This window comes from Argentina silus (assembly GCF_951799395.1).
Source record: "Argentina silus genome assembly, chromosome: 7".
NCBI classification, from domain to species: domain Eukaryota; kingdom Metazoa; phylum Chordata; class Actinopteri; order Argentiniformes; family Argentinidae; genus Argentina; species Argentina silus.
Window position 1 is genome coordinate 8,735,549 of NC_139661.1, and position 18,146 is coordinate 8,753,694.

At 41.7% G+C, this 18,146-nt stretch overlaps 2 protein-coding genes across 3 annotated transcripts in view; both read right to left on the minus strand.

Annotated features, from left to right (window-relative positions):
* Positions 1 to 1,221: 1,221 nt before the first annotated feature.
* ulk1a (unc-51 like autophagy activating kinase 1a) lies at positions 1,222 to 15,781 on the minus strand. Of its 2 annotated transcripts, none has more exons than XM_083673526.1 (27): positions 15,217 to 15,781; positions 14,957 to 15,049; positions 14,828 to 14,869; positions 13,225 to 13,257; positions 13,058 to 13,094; positions 11,597 to 11,770; positions 11,139 to 11,212; positions 10,952 to 11,053; positions 9,216 to 9,274; positions 8,046 to 8,128; positions 7,864 to 7,914; positions 7,618 to 7,706; positions 7,379 to 7,511; positions 7,222 to 7,282; positions 6,959 to 7,051; positions 6,558 to 6,680; positions 6,267 to 6,424; positions 6,025 to 6,182; positions 5,758 to 5,918; positions 5,053 to 5,168; positions 4,575 to 4,700; positions 4,286 to 4,455; positions 3,920 to 4,095; positions 3,635 to 3,753; positions 3,325 to 3,482; positions 2,955 to 3,090; positions 1,222 to 2,777 (listed from the first exon to the last, which is right to left on the minus strand). In XM_083673526.1, exons 1-27 carry the CDS (start codon positions 15,304 to 15,306, stop codon positions 2,731 to 2,733), a joined length of 2,862 nt encoding a protein of 953 aa, XP_083529652.1. In that variant the 5' UTR covers positions 15,307 to 15,781; the 3' UTR covers positions 1,222 to 2,730. The 2 variants fall into 2 exon arrangements, with proteins under 2 accessions (XP_083529652.1, XP_083529651.1); XM_083673525.1 differs by having other exon boundaries at positions 4,286 to 4,458.
* A 545-nt stretch (positions 15,782 to 16,326) lies between these two features.
* adgrd1 (adhesion G protein-coupled receptor D1) overlaps positions 16,327 to 18,146 on the minus strand; it is a 28,088-nt gene continuing 26,268 nt past the window's right edge. Inside the window, exon 25 of the mRNA XM_083673357.1 lies at positions 16,327 to 18,081. Coding sequence (XP_083529483.1) covers positions 17,986 to 18,081 — 96 coding nt within the window. The 3' untranslated portion in view covers positions 16,327 to 17,985. The remainder of the gene's footprint in view (positions 18,082 to 18,146) is intronic.

Below are 18,146 nucleotides of genomic sequence, written 5' to 3' on the forward strand. Positions count from 1 at the left end.
GAGAAAATATTTTATTTAACCTTTATTTATACTGGGGAAAACACACTGAAACCAATGCCTTTTTTTCAGGTGCACCCTGTCCACAATATCTATATAATTACAAAACAACACATAAGAAATACAACACAGTTAAATTCAGAAATCAATACATCCTATAAAACCATAGTATATCAAGAGGAACAATCACATCATTCACCAAAGAGATCCTCAATCAACACCCTAGAACAAACAACATAATTTTCTTTGTAGATTGTACCAGCAGTGAGGTGCATCGAAGCAGATTTACCCAATTCGGTGGAGACCCAAGGAACCTCAAGAGTTAGCCAACTCCGAGAACGAGTTAGGTAATTCATGTTCTTGAATTTCAACAATGAGGTTAGTTAAGCAATAGGGCTTTATACACAAAAGGGAGTAATGAAGAGGACTACGGGACTTGAACGAGGTCCAGCCAACCTTTTGATAAAGTATGCAATGATGAGTATTAAAACTACAAATGTAGTAAAACAGCTTTTGACAAATAGCCACATCTCCCCCTCTCCCTTCTCTGTCTGTCCTAAATATAGTATAGCCATTTAAGGACACATCATTGTCAGGTACTGACAAATTTAGCCATGTTTCAGAGATCATAAAAATGTCTGGGTTTGCCTGCTGAGCCCATGTATTGATGAAGTCCATTTTATTTATTAGGCTTCTGGCTAAAAAATCGTCTGGTGTTTCTAGGGTGAGTAACTCCCCTGAGACATAGGCCAATTTGCTAGCTTGTGCTGAAACAGGTTTTATTGGCAGTCTATGAGGGAAATGGATTGGGGTTACCTTAACACGGCTAGGACTAGCATCCCCTCACCATTTTAACTCCTTCTCCATATTGTCAGATAGGATCTCTGATCCTCTTCTGTTTGGGTGCACTCCATCACGCTTAAAAATGCCGGTCTCTCCCAAAACAGGTCAAAATTGTCTTCAAATGGAATATCCTCAGTGTTACAGAATGCTTTATGCCATGTAAAGTCAGTTGTCAGATATTATGTGCTGTAGGCTTACTGAACCATGCAATTTAATTTAAATTAAAATGTAAGCTGGAGATAGAGACTTTTACATAGCCACATTTTTCTCTGTAACTTCTTCAAATATGATGGTCTGAGGTGATCTCTTTCCCAGACACCCAGACGCTTGATAAGGTTAAGTCTGAGGGGACAGTTGAATACACAATCCTCAAAATGTAATACAGTATTTTATTTCAATCACTCTTTTCACACACTACGTTCTCATATGAAACTGATTTTGGCAGCTTGGTCTTGTTGAACAAGAAATAACATGGATCAGTTAAAAAATAATGACTATGTACTTTACAAAGACTATAAGGCAATATTCTGAGCTTATGCAACGTATATATGGGGTCAATTCCAATGTAGAGCCACAGAAACAGTAATGAAAAAACTAAAGCTAAAACCAACCAATCTTGGCCAAATAAAGAACTCCCCACTTATTAGAAATATTTATAGAAACAGAAAATCAAGGTTTTCTGTGCTGACATTTTGTCTATCTGGTTTCTCTGCCTATAGGTTAAGTTATAACCCACACTTCTATATTAATCAGTCACTGATATTAGTGCAAAAACAGAAAACAAATATTGCTGGGCACATCACATCCACAGGGAAAGGGCTTATTGAAAGACTTTCACTCTGTATACAAACCAAGATGATAATACCACGGTTAATACAATCAATTTGATAGTGATTAGGTTATCAAGAGCAAGAAAGGTAGCCTTACACTGCAGGGTCACAATGATGTATCCCTCAGGCCAAACCAGAAAGAAAAGTTTTGTCATTGTCCTTTCATTTACAGCAAAGTACATACATTTGACACTTGAGTGCAATACAATAATGACATTTCTGAATGTTACTAACAGTGTATGAAAAAAGTCCATGAAATGTATATGTGCTACAGTGAAACTACGGTGGCACACATTTCAATTGCTAAAAGCTGTAAGAACAGGCATAGAAATCTGCTACAAATTGGCAATACTTGGTCTTCACTCTCTCTTACAAAACATTCCAACTTCAACTCTTGGTGTATAGCTACTTTTTTGCCTTGAAAAACCATTTGGTGTGGTTAAAATTTGGATAACATTTGGATAATGTAATACCAGTACTGAAGATTTACTTGAATTCCCTTTCTGGAAAAGCTCCTCTAATTGAGTCACCTACAATGTAATTCTCAAACATGCAAAAAACATTATATACAATATTTAAAAAGTAGAGGTTCGGTTAGGCCTCATTTCAAGTAATATCAACTCAATTGAGAAGGAAAAAATCACTCTGTCTGGGAGGCACCAAACAAGTTAGGTCTGATAAATCCTGTAGTTCATCACAATTACATATAGCATACTACTAGCCTTTTTAGAGAATAGCGTATGATTCTATATTCTATATAGAGACATTCTATATTCACAACTTAAACTGCTCACAGGAAGGAATCAGATAGAATCACATAGTGAAACTAACAACTTCTCTTGCACTACGGTACCTTTATGGTATTAGACATTTTTAGTGCTAGGATGTAGGTAGAGAGCAGTCGTATCAGTGTTCTAGTTACTGTAACAAACTGTTCAAAGTGCTTTTGTGTCAACAGTCTAAGGAGGTCCATCTTCATTGAGGAAAGAGAGACATCCAAAACTTGGATGTGGCATCAGGTTTGGAGGCCCAAATAATAGTGTTGCTGTAGTCCTAGAGCTCAAGTAGACTGCACAGTCTGCAGGCGTCGCTCAATCCACTGCTTACCTGAGACCGACGTAGAGAGAGACAAAACATACACACAGGATGAGCGTCATTTATTACATAATCTATAACTATGTGGTGAAACTACAGTACTCTGTATTTCTTATCCACCAATTGCATCAGTAAGTGAACATGCGCATGCTCATTGATTCAAGAGTGTGTGTGTATGTGCGTACTTACATTTACTTATGTTGTCGATGTCTGCTTGTTCTGTAATGATAAGGGACAGGCCCTCCATCAGCAATAGGGCTTTATGGTAACTCTGGATGGATGCCTGGCCTTGGTGGAACATCTCATCCAGTGCTGCTGACTGCACCTGGAGCACACCAGGAAGACATCCAAGAATTAGCTCTGCTCATCCATTTTCAAACTATAAATACAGTCAGACAAGTAATGTAGTAATATCATCATATATCTACCATTATCATGATTCAACTGGCCCAACTACATAATAGTAAAAAACAATGACTACAAGACAGAGACAGATTGGGAGCACATACTGTAATGGTTAAACAAGAATGGATTGATGAGTGATAGAGAAAGCTCTTACCATGTTCACAGTGTGACTGTAGAGGAGTTTCTCTGCTGTCATGCTGTTGATTTGGTCCATCAGCCGCTGCTTGTTGAGCAGGAAGTTGTGCAGACGGGCGTTGAGGGAGCGGCAGGACGTCACACTGCTCTTATACAGCTCATTCATCTTCCTAACCACTGCACACAGAATAAATCACGTTAATACACCTTATAAAGCCTACATAACATGACTATCAGCATGACCTAATATCTTATGTAAGAACACTACCTATCTTACACATTTTGCATAGCTACAGCAATCAGGGAAGCAGAATGTTGGCCAGCCTCACCTTGCTTGACTGTGGGAGTGGGAGAGAGTCTGCCTTGTCTGATGCCTTCAATGGCAGCGTGCAATGTAGAAGAAAGAAACTCTGCTGCCTTCATGTACAAGACCAACTGCTCTGCATAGCTGGGGTACACACAGTAAAACAGACATAAATATACACCTAAAATGTTATTTTAAACAACAACAACACAGACAGGACAATCAGAGATACTTCATTACACTGGTGTGAGTCATGTTAGATGGTCATTGAACAGTGCAGGGTATCAATAATAAGACTCATGCACCTCACCTCCACTCTCGGCTTAGGAGACTAATCTGATCAGCCACCAAGCTCTGCTGCAGGAAGGACACGTCAGGGGCGTCATTGGCTTCAAACCCCGTGTCTTTAGAGCAGGCTATTTCCATGATGCAGTGGGCAAATGCTAGAGTGAAGCGGAGGTTACTCAGGGCATCCATATGACCCTGCTGTGATGGAGCAGAACAATAATATGGTTATCTAGCACCAAAATGCTGCTTCAGAATCAACAGTCTTGTTTCTGTCAATGTACTTTACATGTATAACCATGTCATCTATAAACAAAAAAACCAGTGCTTCATATATTCGTGTGTAGAGATGTGTGGTATGAAGCTCTACCACTGGAGCATTTGTGTTTACCTCCATCAGCGTCTCCTCTGGGAACTCTGGAGGGTCAAAGGCCACGGTGCCGTCTGGGAGGGCTGCTGGAGGGTCAGTGAGCTGCTGTTTGTGAGTTGAATCACTCTCTTTCTGGACTCCTCTTGGGACCAGACGGCCGCAGTAGGACCATGCTGAGCTGGGAGAGCCCTCTGCTGGGACAGACCAAGTAGATACAAACATAATACAGTGGGTATTAATTCAAAGGCATTAATTTAAACAAAAAACAGTTTCCTACAGAGTCTAGCCCTGAGGCAGTTTAGACCCCTACCTGAGGACATCCTGTTGTGGGTGGTATATGGTGGGGTGTTTCTGCTGGATGGAGATCCCACAGTAAAGAACACAGCAGTCGGACTGGCTGAACCCCCAGCTACCCTGAGAGCACCACCAGGGGGAGCTGTATGAACAATTGAAGGGGAATAGTCAAAACACAGTACATACGTACAAAAAAGTGGCTGAACCATGGACTGTTGATCATGAACTTCCCATATTAATACATCATCATATCCCTGCTGACCTCCAATCAGGTTCATTTTCAAAAACATCTACTCTTGCTAAATCATACACGGGTTAGATAGGTCTTGCCCTGAAGAGATTACAACTTTACCTAATCTATGAAAAATTGGCAGCGGAATTACATAAGGTCTAACTCATGCCCCAGAACAGGCTTATGCAAGTAGAAACAAACATTTGTTTGTGTTTTCCCTTTTTTTTTTGGTGAAATCCTTTTGGCTTGCCCTGGAACGTACCTGTGGTATCCATGGGTTTCTCAGTGTTCAGGCTCTCATTACTCCCTCCATCCAGTAACTGAGCTCCAAAAGCAGCCTTCAGCAGAATGTCAGACAGGCGTCCTGCACTCAGAGACCTGGACATCCAATACACACAAGTACATTACCCTAAGAGGTACTCAGCATTTAGATAGACAGATAGAGATAGATAGATAGAGATAGATAGATAGAGATAGATAGAGATAGATAGATAGGTACTTTATTGATCCCTGAGGGGAAATTAAGGAACTACAGCAGCTCATATCACAAACAACAACAACAAAATAAAGTGACAATAGAATAATAGAATAAAACAGACATCTGAAACATTATATACAGTATTTCAATGTCTGATTGAAAACAAACAGTATAAAAACTACTATAAACTACTATAAATAACTAAAAAAGACGGAGCTGCTGAAACAGGCAGCCAGCTCTACCGGCACCTAAATGAAGTGATGATTGATTAATCATTTAATGATTGCTTAAAATTCTAAATATATACCATAGGACCTGGAATATCAGGAGACCAGACTCCATACAGTATATGTTAATCTTATCAGACTTATCATATGTGGCTTGTAAACACATATTCATATCAATAACAAAATAATAAACATCTAGGTCTAGAGACCATTCCTAGCATGACCTAGCTTCAGTAGCAAGCAACTGTTGAAAAGTTCTCACCTTTTGAAAGAGCCCTTCCTCTTCCCTGCTGCCCTGTTGATGATGTTGGGCTGGGTCCCAGGTAACAGGCCCAGGACCTTCAGGTCAGGCATTGTCCTTGTGCGGGTGGGACCCAGGTTCTGAGAGCTGGGAGGCTGGGGAAACTCAAATGGAGGCATTGCCTGGGAAGGAATGGGGGAAAATAACAATACTCGGTCACTACCTCTACAGGCCCAGGTTTTTTGTGGATTCAACCACGAGCGTGCAGGAGACGGTTTTGAGGCTGACCTGAGGGCTTTGGGAGCCAGGAGGAGTGAAGTCTAGCTTCCTCCTCTGGATCATCTGCGGGCAGGTGGGGGTGTGTTCCATGCCAGGACAGCCAGCCAGTTGTTCTGTCCTAGTGCTGAGAGGACCAGTCTGCTCTGGGGTCTCAGGGATGGTGCCCACTAGGACATAGAGAAGAAGCAGTGTGGGTTAAGATGATAGGCAGTATATATCACTATAATAGTGATGGTTATGGGGATCCCTACCTTGTGGAGAGGGCTGATAAGGTCTGGCCCCTCCAGCGGACAGCCTGTGGGAGCTGAAGGCTGCTCCTGGGCTTGATGGGTGAGGGGGAGAGAAGCCAGTCTTCTTACACCCTGGGGAACCTCCACTACCACCACTACCAACACAGCATAGTGTTGCCCTGAAACAGATTAAGAGCATACCATTAAGGTCCGTGTTACATCTTCTCAATAGGCATACCACGCTGAGAGAGAGAGAGAGAGAGAGAGAGAGAGAGAGAGAGAGAGAGAGAGAGAGAGAGAGAGAGAGAGTACCTTGTTGAGCCATGCAGGCCGGCGGGGTGCAGTTTCTGCTCCATGCGCTGGTAGTTGTGGATCTGTGTTGGGACAGGAATGGGCACAGACTGACTGTAGTTACTGCCACTGAACTCAGCAGGCCTGCGGCAAAAGAAGTGAGAGAGAGAGAGAGAGAGAGAGAGAGAGACAAGGGACAAGTGCACCTTGGTGATTCAATATGTTTTGAACAAAGCAGGGGGTGGACCGAAAACAAACACAATAAATCCTGGTCTGTACTTGGGTCAGGACACATGTGTTCATGAGACAGGAGGGGTAACTATGAAAATGATGACCATGTTAGACCTGATTGTGGCACCATATCTGTTCCTCTAATACCCTGGCTATAATCCCCATTCCAACCCCTTCAGCTCAGCTCTTACCTAACGGGATTGGGGGGGCAGCGTGGCGATGGAGAGGGGGGTGGCGTCCTGCCTAGATTCTCAAGACCCCCGGCAGCAACCAGCAGAGAACTCCTGCATTCAGCAAGACAAAGACACAGGACAGAGTCAGCGCTTCTTTCTCTTTCATCTCAAAGGCACAGGACTCCAATCATATGTTTATGCTGTTGATATTCATAGTCAGTAGAGGGAAACCCCAATGTCATAAAGCACCATTGGATCATAATTTCCTTTATTCAACTCACCCACTGTATAGCATGCTGCCCTGAATGGGTGAGCCATCTCCTATCTCACATGTGATATCACCTACAGGATAATAAAGAAAAGGGAGGAGGCCAATTAAATCAATGACACAGCACTGAAAGTCAGTTATCTAGGTGAGTGAGAGGGTGGTTGTCTTACTAGGGAACTCAGCAGGCACTATGACAAAGTCCTCTGTGTCAGAGGAGGTGTTCCTGCTGTTGTGAATGGTAGCATCCTTCAGCGGGGAGGGCTGGGCCTTGGCCTGGAGTCTCTGCATCTCTGCATCGGAATGCTGTAGGAAAGAGGGAACGTTTGACCACAGGAAACATGCTTTTAAACATTCGGAGGAGGGCTTTATCAATTCAACAATTCTTCTGAAAATTCATGGGGGTACTCACTTGAGGGGATGCCATGTGGGAGGTGGAGGAGCTGCTACAGGAGCTGCCAGACCCGGAGCTGGGGTAAGAGGGTATGGGCACCGGAGAGGCTGCCAGGCACACACAACACAATCACACCGTGCTCCTTATTTCAACCACTACAGTGCAGATCATAACAGGGCTGTAGTATTCTCTATTCAGTTGCTGGATTACCTTACAGACATACTGTACATAATACAAAGCCACCAATACCTCACGGGTACTTACATTTCTTTGCTGATGAACTTGACTCCAGGAAAGGGTGGTGGAAAAACTCATCTGTGGAGAGAAAGTCATAAATAAATAGCAATTTAAATAGAAATAGCTCACAAGAAAATAATGCAATTCAAGAGAGGTCATGTCAAACCTCAGATGATATTGTAAGAGTGAGAGTACTAAGTGGGGCTGACCAAAGTCCATGCGATCCCTGTGGTTCCTCTGCAGCAGGCCCAGGAGCAGGTGTCTCAGTTGGCTGGACGTCTCCCGTGGGACGCTGGGAAAGACACATCATAGGCTTGCTGTTTAACCTGGTGACTCACTGTTTGCAAATGTCTGTTTAGTGTGTTCAACCAGAACACAGAGTAATGTCATGCTTGAGGTGTTTTGTGTTTGCTGTTGACACACTGTGAAGAGTGACGTTTGAAGTGCACTAGTTGATGTGACACCTTAAACGGCAGTGTGTGTGTTTTGCTAGCACAACAAACTAAGAAACTCTATAAGCTTTGGAAAAGCATCTGTGTGTGTGCATGTCTGTGTGTTTTACCAACACTTGCGAAACTGTCTGCTGACCTGTGACCCGTGTGTTTGAGTGTGTGTGTGTGTGTATATTTGTGTGTGGGTGTGTGTGTGTGTGTGTGTGTGTCTGCACGTGTCTGCTGTCTGCTGAGCTATGTGGGTCATGTGGAAAGTGATAGTGGTGTGGGGCAGTTTGGAGATGTTATAAATAGAGTAACAAGAAAGCGACAATCCATCTTAGACATATAAACATGGCCAACCTTATCACAAGCTTTATCAGGGAGGGAGGTTTATCGGATCAAGTATTACAGAGAGCGAAGAACAAGCTCCCACAGTAAAAGCTAAAATGCTAACAAATGTGTGCAATGGGAGGGGGGGGGGGTAACAAATCCTCAAGATACTTCATTACACAGCAGACACATAATGGAGAATGGAAAGAAGAGGAGTGCAGTTAAGATTCCAGAAAATTCTCTGGGCATTGCAATGGGAGTCAAACACACCTGTTACATGCTTTAGTGCCTTCCTGTATGTGTCTACTGTATAGTTGTGTGGTTGAGTATTCTCTACTGTATTGACATTGTACATGTGCATCTCTATGGTGTGTGTCTATGTGTGTGTGTGATTGACTATGTGTATGGCCATATCACATGTGTAGCATTTTTTGAATGCTTTTTTTCATGTAGATGTTCTTTAGGGTCAGAATGTACTGTACAGGGTAACCTAAAGCCACCCATCTGTAAGCTGACTCAGCAGGGCAGACATATGTCTCAGTAAGGTGTCTGTTCATGTTCTCCTCACACCTCTCCCTGACTGTGCATTCCCAGAGGCCTGCAGGGCTCACTAACCTGGGAAGGAGGCTCCTGTTCACCTCATAGAAGAGACGCAGCTCCTGGGGGGTACTGGCCTGGGGAACAACACAAGACATGCTAGAGTTACAGCTGACATCAGCACACACCCACATACATGTGCACAGAAGCAGACACATGGAATCACATTTGAATTTGCAATACGTTGTACCCAAAGTTTTACAGCACAGGCTAATTCCCTTAAATGCACTAAAGAAAATTGCATTTGTCATACATCTGAATCCTCACCCTGGTTGCAGTCAGAGTGAACTGTTTAACTGTCAGCTAAGACCAACTGTCATGGATAGTTTGTTGGACTGAACCCGACACCATCGTCAAACATTTCCTGACAGTGAGACAGAGACTGCTCTGATCTCATTGACCTGTCCTGACTGGGCTCACTCTCACTTTGGGAATTTGCTATTCATGGAACCCGTGGCATAAATAGCCCTCATCTACAAAAGAGGGTTCAAATAGGTTAAATTTCATATACTGTACCCTGCATAAGTAGTAGGACAGTGAAGCATTTTTTCTTCTTTTGACTTGATACTCAAAATCAAACATTTACTTAGAAGCAAACACCTCCAAATTCATTCTTCATCATACAAGTAAGACCATGACCCAAAACATACTGCCATAGCAACTAGAGAGTTTTTCAGGGCCAAAAAGTGGACTGACCAAGTCAATCTTCAGATTGAAATCCAATATAACATGCATTTAATTTCCTGATGATAACATTTTATGCTAAAAGACATCAAACCAAACAGCAACTGAAGATGGCTGCAGGCCTGGCAGAACATCACCAGAGAAGATACCCAGCGTCTGGTGGGGTCAATGGGTTGCAGTCTTCAGGCAAGGGATGAAAAGGATTGTTGACCAAATACTAAACATTAGCGCTTAATTTGGACATTATTTTCCCATTACTTTTGGTGCCCTGAAATAGGGGGGACTATGTATAAAAAGTGTTGTCATTTCTACATGGTAAAACCAATATGTACACAAGTACCATCAAATAAAAGATGCAAATGTATACTTTAACCTCATAGTACTTGTTTGATTTCAAATCCAAACTTTTGGAGTGTAGAGCCAAAAGAAGAAAAATGCTTCACTGTCCCATTACTTACACAGGGCAATGTATTTTCAAACCAAAATCGAACAATTACTGGTAACATTTAAGTGGCCAAGGATTCTACGGCAAATCAACATCAATCAAACTTTTTTACTCGCTTGCTGACAGCTTGCTAGCTCAAAGCATATCTCTAAACACGATTCTGCAAGTCAATTAACATACTGTAGTGTAGCCTACACCACAGTGATTTCAGAAGATTGCCCCCTGGCCAGTAGAAAACTCTAACCAGCTGGGTGTCTGTTGTGAAACAATGTTTACCCTGGTCTCAGAGGCATGGCAGCCAGCCATTTCCTCATGCACACATTTGTAAACAAGGTATCTTTCCTAACAAGTGGACATTCTATTCTTGGTATTTCCCCCCAGTATTAGGTATGGAGCAGGTGGGGTGTCACTCAGTGAGCACATGCTGTTTATGAGAGGCTTGTGACATGTTGTCATAAGCTTTTTCTCGAATGGTCCATGCTAATGTTACCATTTAGTGACAATACAAGAACCAGGAGAGAGACAACATCTTAGAAGCCATCAAAACAAGAAAGATTGATACTGTGTGTGTGTGTGTGTGTGTGTGTGTGTGTGTGTGTGTGTGTGTGTCTATAACACCACTCACCTGAAATGGGGCCTTCCCAGTCAAACACTGGTACAATATAGTTCCTATGCTCCACAGGTCTGCCTTGGCATCATAGTTCTGGGACATGATCACTTCAGGGGCCTGGGGGCAGAAAGATAGGTTCGGGTCAGTGTCCAATGTACAGGATGAGCCTAGGCTTGGTAATGGAGCAGACCTTTGTGCTCACCATATACATTGGAGAGCCGCATAGCGTGGCTGCCATAGTGTTCGTCTGGAGATGACGGGCAAATCCAAAATCAGCTGGAAAGAGAGCAAAAACATCAGCCAAAACACACCCTAAATACTGAAATGTGCATACGGTTTTGAATTGTGCCTATTTTCATTCTCTAAAACCATGATTAATTAATAACTGAGTAGGAACTAATTGAGTAGGAACATTTGATCAGTTGAGGTAAGATAATATTCAATGATTCAGTTGAGGGACTAGCATTGACTAATGTTGCCTTTCCATTTTCTTCAAAAACAAACACTGCCACGTGGCAATGAGAAAACAGATTGACAACGATCAACAACCACCAGCTTCTTTCTCTTTAACTCCATCCATGTAATCTTCCACACACACACACACACACACACACACACACACACACACACACACACACACACACACACACACACACACACCTATCTTTATGCAGGTGTTGTTGGGGCTGGACTTGCGTCCCTCTGGATGACAAAGCAGGATGTTCTGGGGTTTGAGGTCTCTGTGGAGGATGCCCTTTCCCTGCAGGACCTTCATGGCCCCTGCGATCTGCTGGAGGAAAACCCGGATGGTGTCCTCACTGAGGGTGCCCTTAGCTGCAGGTCAAATGAGAGGGCATATAGGAGAAGATACATGGGAATTATGTAAGCAGGACGATGGACATATAATGTGACAGATTCAAAATAGTTTTCTAATTAAACTAGTTTTATCATAAGGATCTATAACAAGGGTTAGGGTCTCAAATATGACTGGAAAATACCAGATGACAGAATAATGGTCCCAGTGACACCAACAATATCATTACCACCATCTCATTAATGGTGAAAACTTTATACAGCTACTGTATAGCTGAGACCCCAATCCCTCTTACATCTCCAAAACCCCCTGCCTTATTGGAGTGTATTTTCAACTGCTGTGTTTTTCCACCGACCGGAGGAGAGGGGATGAGTTAGTGACAGATGGATGAGGTAACGTCATATTGGTGCTACATGAGCCGTGCCAGGCATGTCAGGGTGTTGGACAGGGCAGGATGTGCCAACCTAAGGGCACGGGCAGGGGACGGGCTGACGGGCTGACACTGGCAAGACAGCAAAACTAGGCCAGAGCTATTAAGACCTTCAGTCTTTAAATAGATGCATCAACTCAAACAAGGTACATTCAGCTAGTGAGAGATCTTTATGGCTCTCAGTCCAGCCATTCGGGGAGTGTGTAACAGGAGGAGGGGGATTTTCAGTGTGCAAAATGTAATATCTTCCTCAGGGCAATAGTACGGTGCCTGCAGTTTCCACTTTGACACCTACTCCCCACCGAGGTAGTTCCTGAGAGCAATCACAGGAAATACTGAGAACAATCACCATTACCATCCAGATGGTAATACACACCGGTTCAGACCACACGGCTGGACCCAGAGCATGAACTTGCTCTGGTGCCTGATACACAAGTAAAGGATTCTTAGAACCCAGAAGTTGTGGTTGCTGTCCTTTATTTTAACAGTTATGCTTGTTTACCAAATGAACTTTCCACAGAACTTTCACCAACATAATATTCTGAAAAACTGTTGTGCCATGCAGTATTACCCAAAATCTTTTCCCATTCTTTGAAAGTAATGCAACAAACAAAGCATCTCACAGCCAAAGACCACATTGGCTTATCTATCAAAAATAACAGTGACATGCAACCAAGGGTCACTGTGACCCTCCATGAAGTGTGGTTATTCTCTTAGAGCAATGACCATGAAATCTTCAATGCAGACAACAACAAAACATGCAGTCACAATGAAGGTGAGATATCCTCCATATGAGTCCCTCTGAAGTTCAAACATGAATACAAAATACACATTTTGTCAAAGCTCTTTTGTGTAAGGTGAAATAAAGCACACTTACAGTTGAGGTATTCTGCCAGGTCTCCCCCATTGCAGTACTGGAAGCAGAGACATAAAGTGATGTTTAAAAGTATAATCTTGTAAGAGCACTACCTGCACATGATATTTGAATCTAATTTGGTTATACATTTCCAAAAACATTAAAATCCCACATAACCTTCATCTTACCTCCATGACAAGATACACACATCCTCCCATTTCCTGTAAATGAAAACAGTTGAGATCATTAACAGTGGGAGTATATCAGCATGGTTTTTCAACATTGCAAACACTGGGTGTTTAAAGAGGGAACGCACTGCCTGATTTCACCATGTTTTCTTTTTTTTTTACCCTTTTAGTACATTTTGAGGATAGAATGTATGTATATGACTACTACTGATGCTACACAGAACAGTTGGTTTTAGGCTTCAGTTGTTTTTTTACGCTTCAGTTCCTCTTCAAACCTTAACAATCTGGCTGTTCCACAGGTCACTGCATAAATGTTGAACATACAATTGCTTGGGAAACATTGAAGATAGCCCTTGTCTAAACCTTTTAAACTAGTTTCAGCCATTGACTTTTCAAACAAGAGATATAGGCTAGACCCAAAGTAGGATGGACATGTGTAATAGGTTTGAATAATGTATCAGTGTCTGGAGACGAGACTGTCCCATGTTACGCAACAAATGACACCACTTCATCATTTAAAGTGGATTGGCTCCTGCTTGACCGATTTTCATGTACTAAGTCATGCAGGATTGAGCAGGGATGGTGAGAGGGCTGTCAGTCCAAGCTGACTGCTGTTGAATGGATAATAAGGGTTGGAGGATTAAGGTTTCATTCTTACATATTAGGCCTTAATAAAAGCCAAATATTGCTCATTCATTCAAAGCAAGAAGTCACATTTTTTGTTATCGTATCACTGGGCTGCGACAGACGACATTGTACATGGTGCTATTGAAACAATTGAATTGAGATAGAAAGGGGTTGAATAGATGTCAAATATATTCATTAACACTTCAATCAGTTAACCAAAACAGGACAGAACCACTTCCTTGAAAGCCTCTGATTTGACCGAGGGCAGGTGACAGATCTTTCCACGTTAAGATCATTAACCTACTGAAGACTGTCTGTTCCCGGGAGATTTCTGCTGACTAAGCGCTTAGCCTGTTTTCTTAAGCCATTGTTTAGCTTGTAGACAGGCTTCACCCTGCCATCTGTTTGCGTGACCAAAGAGATCAGAGCACTTGTTAATGTCTCATGGTGACAGTGTCATCTTATAGCTAGAAAAGGCGCTGAGGGGAGCACAAATGTATTGTAAGAGTGAGGCGGTGAGGTGGGAAGTTGTAAAACATTTCAGTCATGTAAGCACCTTTGCTAATCTGTTTATAACAAACAAGCACCAAATGGCTTGTAATAACATGTTAATGATCGGGTCATATCAAGGTAACTTGTAAAGCTGCTTTGCTGCTCCACCTATGTTGCACTATAACCACTGGCTCACTAAATCCCTAAAAGATAAACAAAACAAACACACAACAACTACAAGGTCCAGAGAGCACTGCGATATGTATGTCAACAAATGACAGTATGAGCCAATGAGGCCCAATGTTTTGCACATGGTATGTCAACAATAGCGCACGTGACAGCAGGCTCAGCCAAATGTGTTAGACAGTTTGTTGAGTGGGGACTAGATCCGACTGACTTGTGTTAAATTACACTCATCTGTAAATAATCAAAGCATAAATAATCAAAGCATAATCAAAACAATCAAAATCCACACATGTTGTACCTGAAAGTCAAGTAGTCCAACGATATTTTCATGTTTCAGTTCCTTCGGAGAGAAACAAAACATTACAGGGTTAATATAAGTAGGCTAATCTATTTGCAGCAAAATGTCGTTCAAAGCCAAAGTTCTTACCTTCAATATTTGTATCTCTTTTCCTAAGAGTGACTGTGATTTGGCCCAGTTCTTCTTGTTGATGCACTTCACTGCAACTTCCAAGTCATGTTTCTTTAAAAATAAATCATATTTATTAACACTGTCTTGGCCACACAGTCTTGGCCATGTATACGTTCTTTCAATTCTGAAACAACTAAATAACAGTCAATATCTTGTAAATAAGAATGATAATATGTCCAAATTAACTTTCAATCTCATAAACAACATGCAACAAATACCCATTTATGTCTCCCTTTGAACACCACCGCAAAGGCACCATGTCCAATCAGGTCTTTCCGGTTGAACTCGAACTTTCCAATGGTCTCCATCGGTAGAATGGTAATGTAGAATGGTATAATAAATTAAAGCAAAAAGACGTATCCAGACGGAATCAGGATGTTGAAGTTGTCACTGTTACAATTTCGCCACCGCTAAATTCCGAGAAAGGTATGTGCCCAGTCCCTTGAAGTTCCATGGGCTGTCTCTCCGATGAAGGAACCTTTTTAGTCATGACTATTTCATATGAGAGGACAATAAGTTATCACCATCACGAATAAGATATGTAGACGAATAAATCCCCCCAGAAAAGAAGGGGTTTCGCTTACTCGAGAGAAGTGTGAAATACTCTCCCCGTTCGCTTTACATAGGCTATTTTGATTTAAAGTAATACTCCACACTTCATGTTTTGTTTTCAGCACTCAGACGAATGGTGCAGGCTACAGTATCCAGCAGACGCAAGCCGCATGCTGTTGCCCTAAGGTTGTTGCCTGTCTTTCTCACCTATCTCGCCGACCTACCTGTTGAACGAACACGATAGATATCCTACTGTATTCATATTCTGGGTGTGAGCATGCGCAACCGGCGTTGTGTCCTATGATATTTGTAGTGCGTTTGTTATGGTTTGTCAGAACTTGAAAACATGACAAGTTGTGACTATACTGTGCATCTGGCCAAACCATCAGCCGACCTGAAACAATTTCGCAACCGTCGGACGCTTCCAAATATGTTTTTCTTTAATAGCCCACTTTCCTTGCAATCGCAATACTTCCACTAGATAGCGCAGGTGCTACATATTTATAACAACTCATGCTAAGCCACGGTGAAATTCCACTTTTTTCATAGGCGTAGTTGCTTTTTGGCACCTGGGGCATGTCCTGGGACAAGATCCTCAAACTGTCTCAAATAGTGAGCACTGTCTTGTTGATTGCATGTGAAAGAGGTTAAAGTGGTGGAAACACGTCAACATACTATCCACATATTAATTGATAAAATACATTTTTTGCAATATTAGAGTTTTCCCTATCTGGCATTAAACCTATGCAAAGACAAGTCAATGCATCGAATTATTCCTTCTCATGAGTATTTTATTCAAGTACAGAAACCTTGAACACAGACAGTACCCTTAGAAAACGAAAAAAAAGAAAATGCCTTATGATAGGATGCACTGTTCTGAAATACTTACAAAATAGACAATTAGTCATAAAAAGTGATTTAAAAAACGGTTTACATTAAATGCTATTGTAGGAAGCAAGTGTTGGTACAGTGTCAGAACAATCAAGAATTTTAACAACATATTTCTCTCCCCCTCCAATCTCACAGTAAAACTAGACAACAGAAAATTTGCTGGACTCAAATCAAAGTCCCACTCTTGTGTTGGTGAAATGCATAAATATGCTATGGTATTAAAAGCTTTAAACCTTCAGAGAGAATTAAAAAACAAAAAAAGTATATTTCTCTATGTAATTTAAAAAAGTTAAATGAAATACAAGAACATTCACAGAATTGTGTCTAACACACAATCAATAATTCACCACTTTTCAAAAAAGCATGAAATACTGCAGCTTACTGAGACATGAGGTACATTAGGAATACCATTGTCAAATCATCTTCGTTGTGATAGGAAACAACAAACTGAACAAACAATAAGAGAAACAGAGTATCAAACAACGTGAACTTTATGTGTGTCTCTTGTGCTCTTGCAAAAAGTAGAAACTGAGAACTCTGCATCACATAATACACACATAAATACATTAGAGTGTGGAGGTCCTCATTTAATGTGACCTATTTTAACCCATCATGGATAATTGTCTCTAAATTAGTTTTTGACCCATAAGCATCTGCCTCCTTTATAAAACCATCACTACCCTTGGTCTTTATTTATCTGTATCCAAAGTGACCTGAAACTGTAACCCAACCAGGACCATGTGACAATCATTATATCACAACTACCATCCCAAATTAGATTAACCACATTGTACTGTCTGCAAGTATGTCTTACTATATGTCTGTATTAATTTACAAATCACAAAACGTACTGCAAAAAATCACACATCTCTGGCCAAATAGTTAAGCGACTGCAAAAGTCACATTGATCATTGTTGATTGTAGACAATTCAGATTTTAAGATCTTATTCTGATTTTAGACAGATGATTTAAAAAAAAAAAAAGATTTATCTAGTACAGGTAGACAAACAAAGACCTGAAGCATGTTGACAAACAAAGACCTTTATGGCATGTTGACCCTGAAGTCACTCAATGGCCTTTAAAATCTCGCTCAGTCCCCAACCTATGGATCCCCTCGGAAATCCTATCCCTAGATAAGGTCAGGTCAGCTAACTTTAAGAAGGGATGTCATCAGGCACAGTCCCTGGAGTCTGTTTGTTACAGAGAGGTAATGTCCCTTTTGGGTTAAAGCTTTACATCAAATCATTCTATAGTGGAGGAGTTAGGGAGCGGGAGGCTGTTGGCTATAGACGCTTTGCAAAGAGATCCTCCTGTAAGGATGGTCCCTCACTGTCATTGTGTGTCGAGCTCGTAATGAAGAGATGCATGGCATCATGACTACGTAGTTAACCACAGCACACCCTAATGTATCAGTCTTTACATTGTAGTCCAAGAGAGTGGGTCGCACATCATATAGAGCAGTGGGAAACATTGCTGTAGCCAGTGTCTGTTAATCTACACTAGTGAGCCTCTGGTTCCGCCATTAGTAAATGTGATCTGTAGTTTTAGACAGCAGAAAGGTCAATACGATTGGCTGAGTTGGTGCTTTTGTCCCATGTGTTCATCTTTGTTGGAGTCACGCCCTCCTTGTTTCCGTTCATCTGGAGAAGAGAGGAGAGAGTGTGAGATTGATATGGGAACCAGTTGAATAACTAACTGCCTCTCT

Bases quoted from the DNA above. Each gene is read 5' to 3' on its own strand.
- ulk1a (XM_083673525.1), bottom strand. From the start codon at position 15,306: ATGGAGACCATTGGAAAGTTCGAGTTCAACCGGAAAGACCTGATTGGA. The intron at 6,681-6,958 runs GTAAGAGCTGAG...CTTTTGCCGCAG, and splicing joins TGCCCCCCCAATCCCGTTAG to GCCTGCTGAGTTCAGTGGCA. The intron at 2,778-2,954 runs GTAAGTACGCAC...CGTCGGTCTCAG, and splicing joins CATCGACAACATAAGTAAAT to GTAAGCAGTGGATTGAGCGA.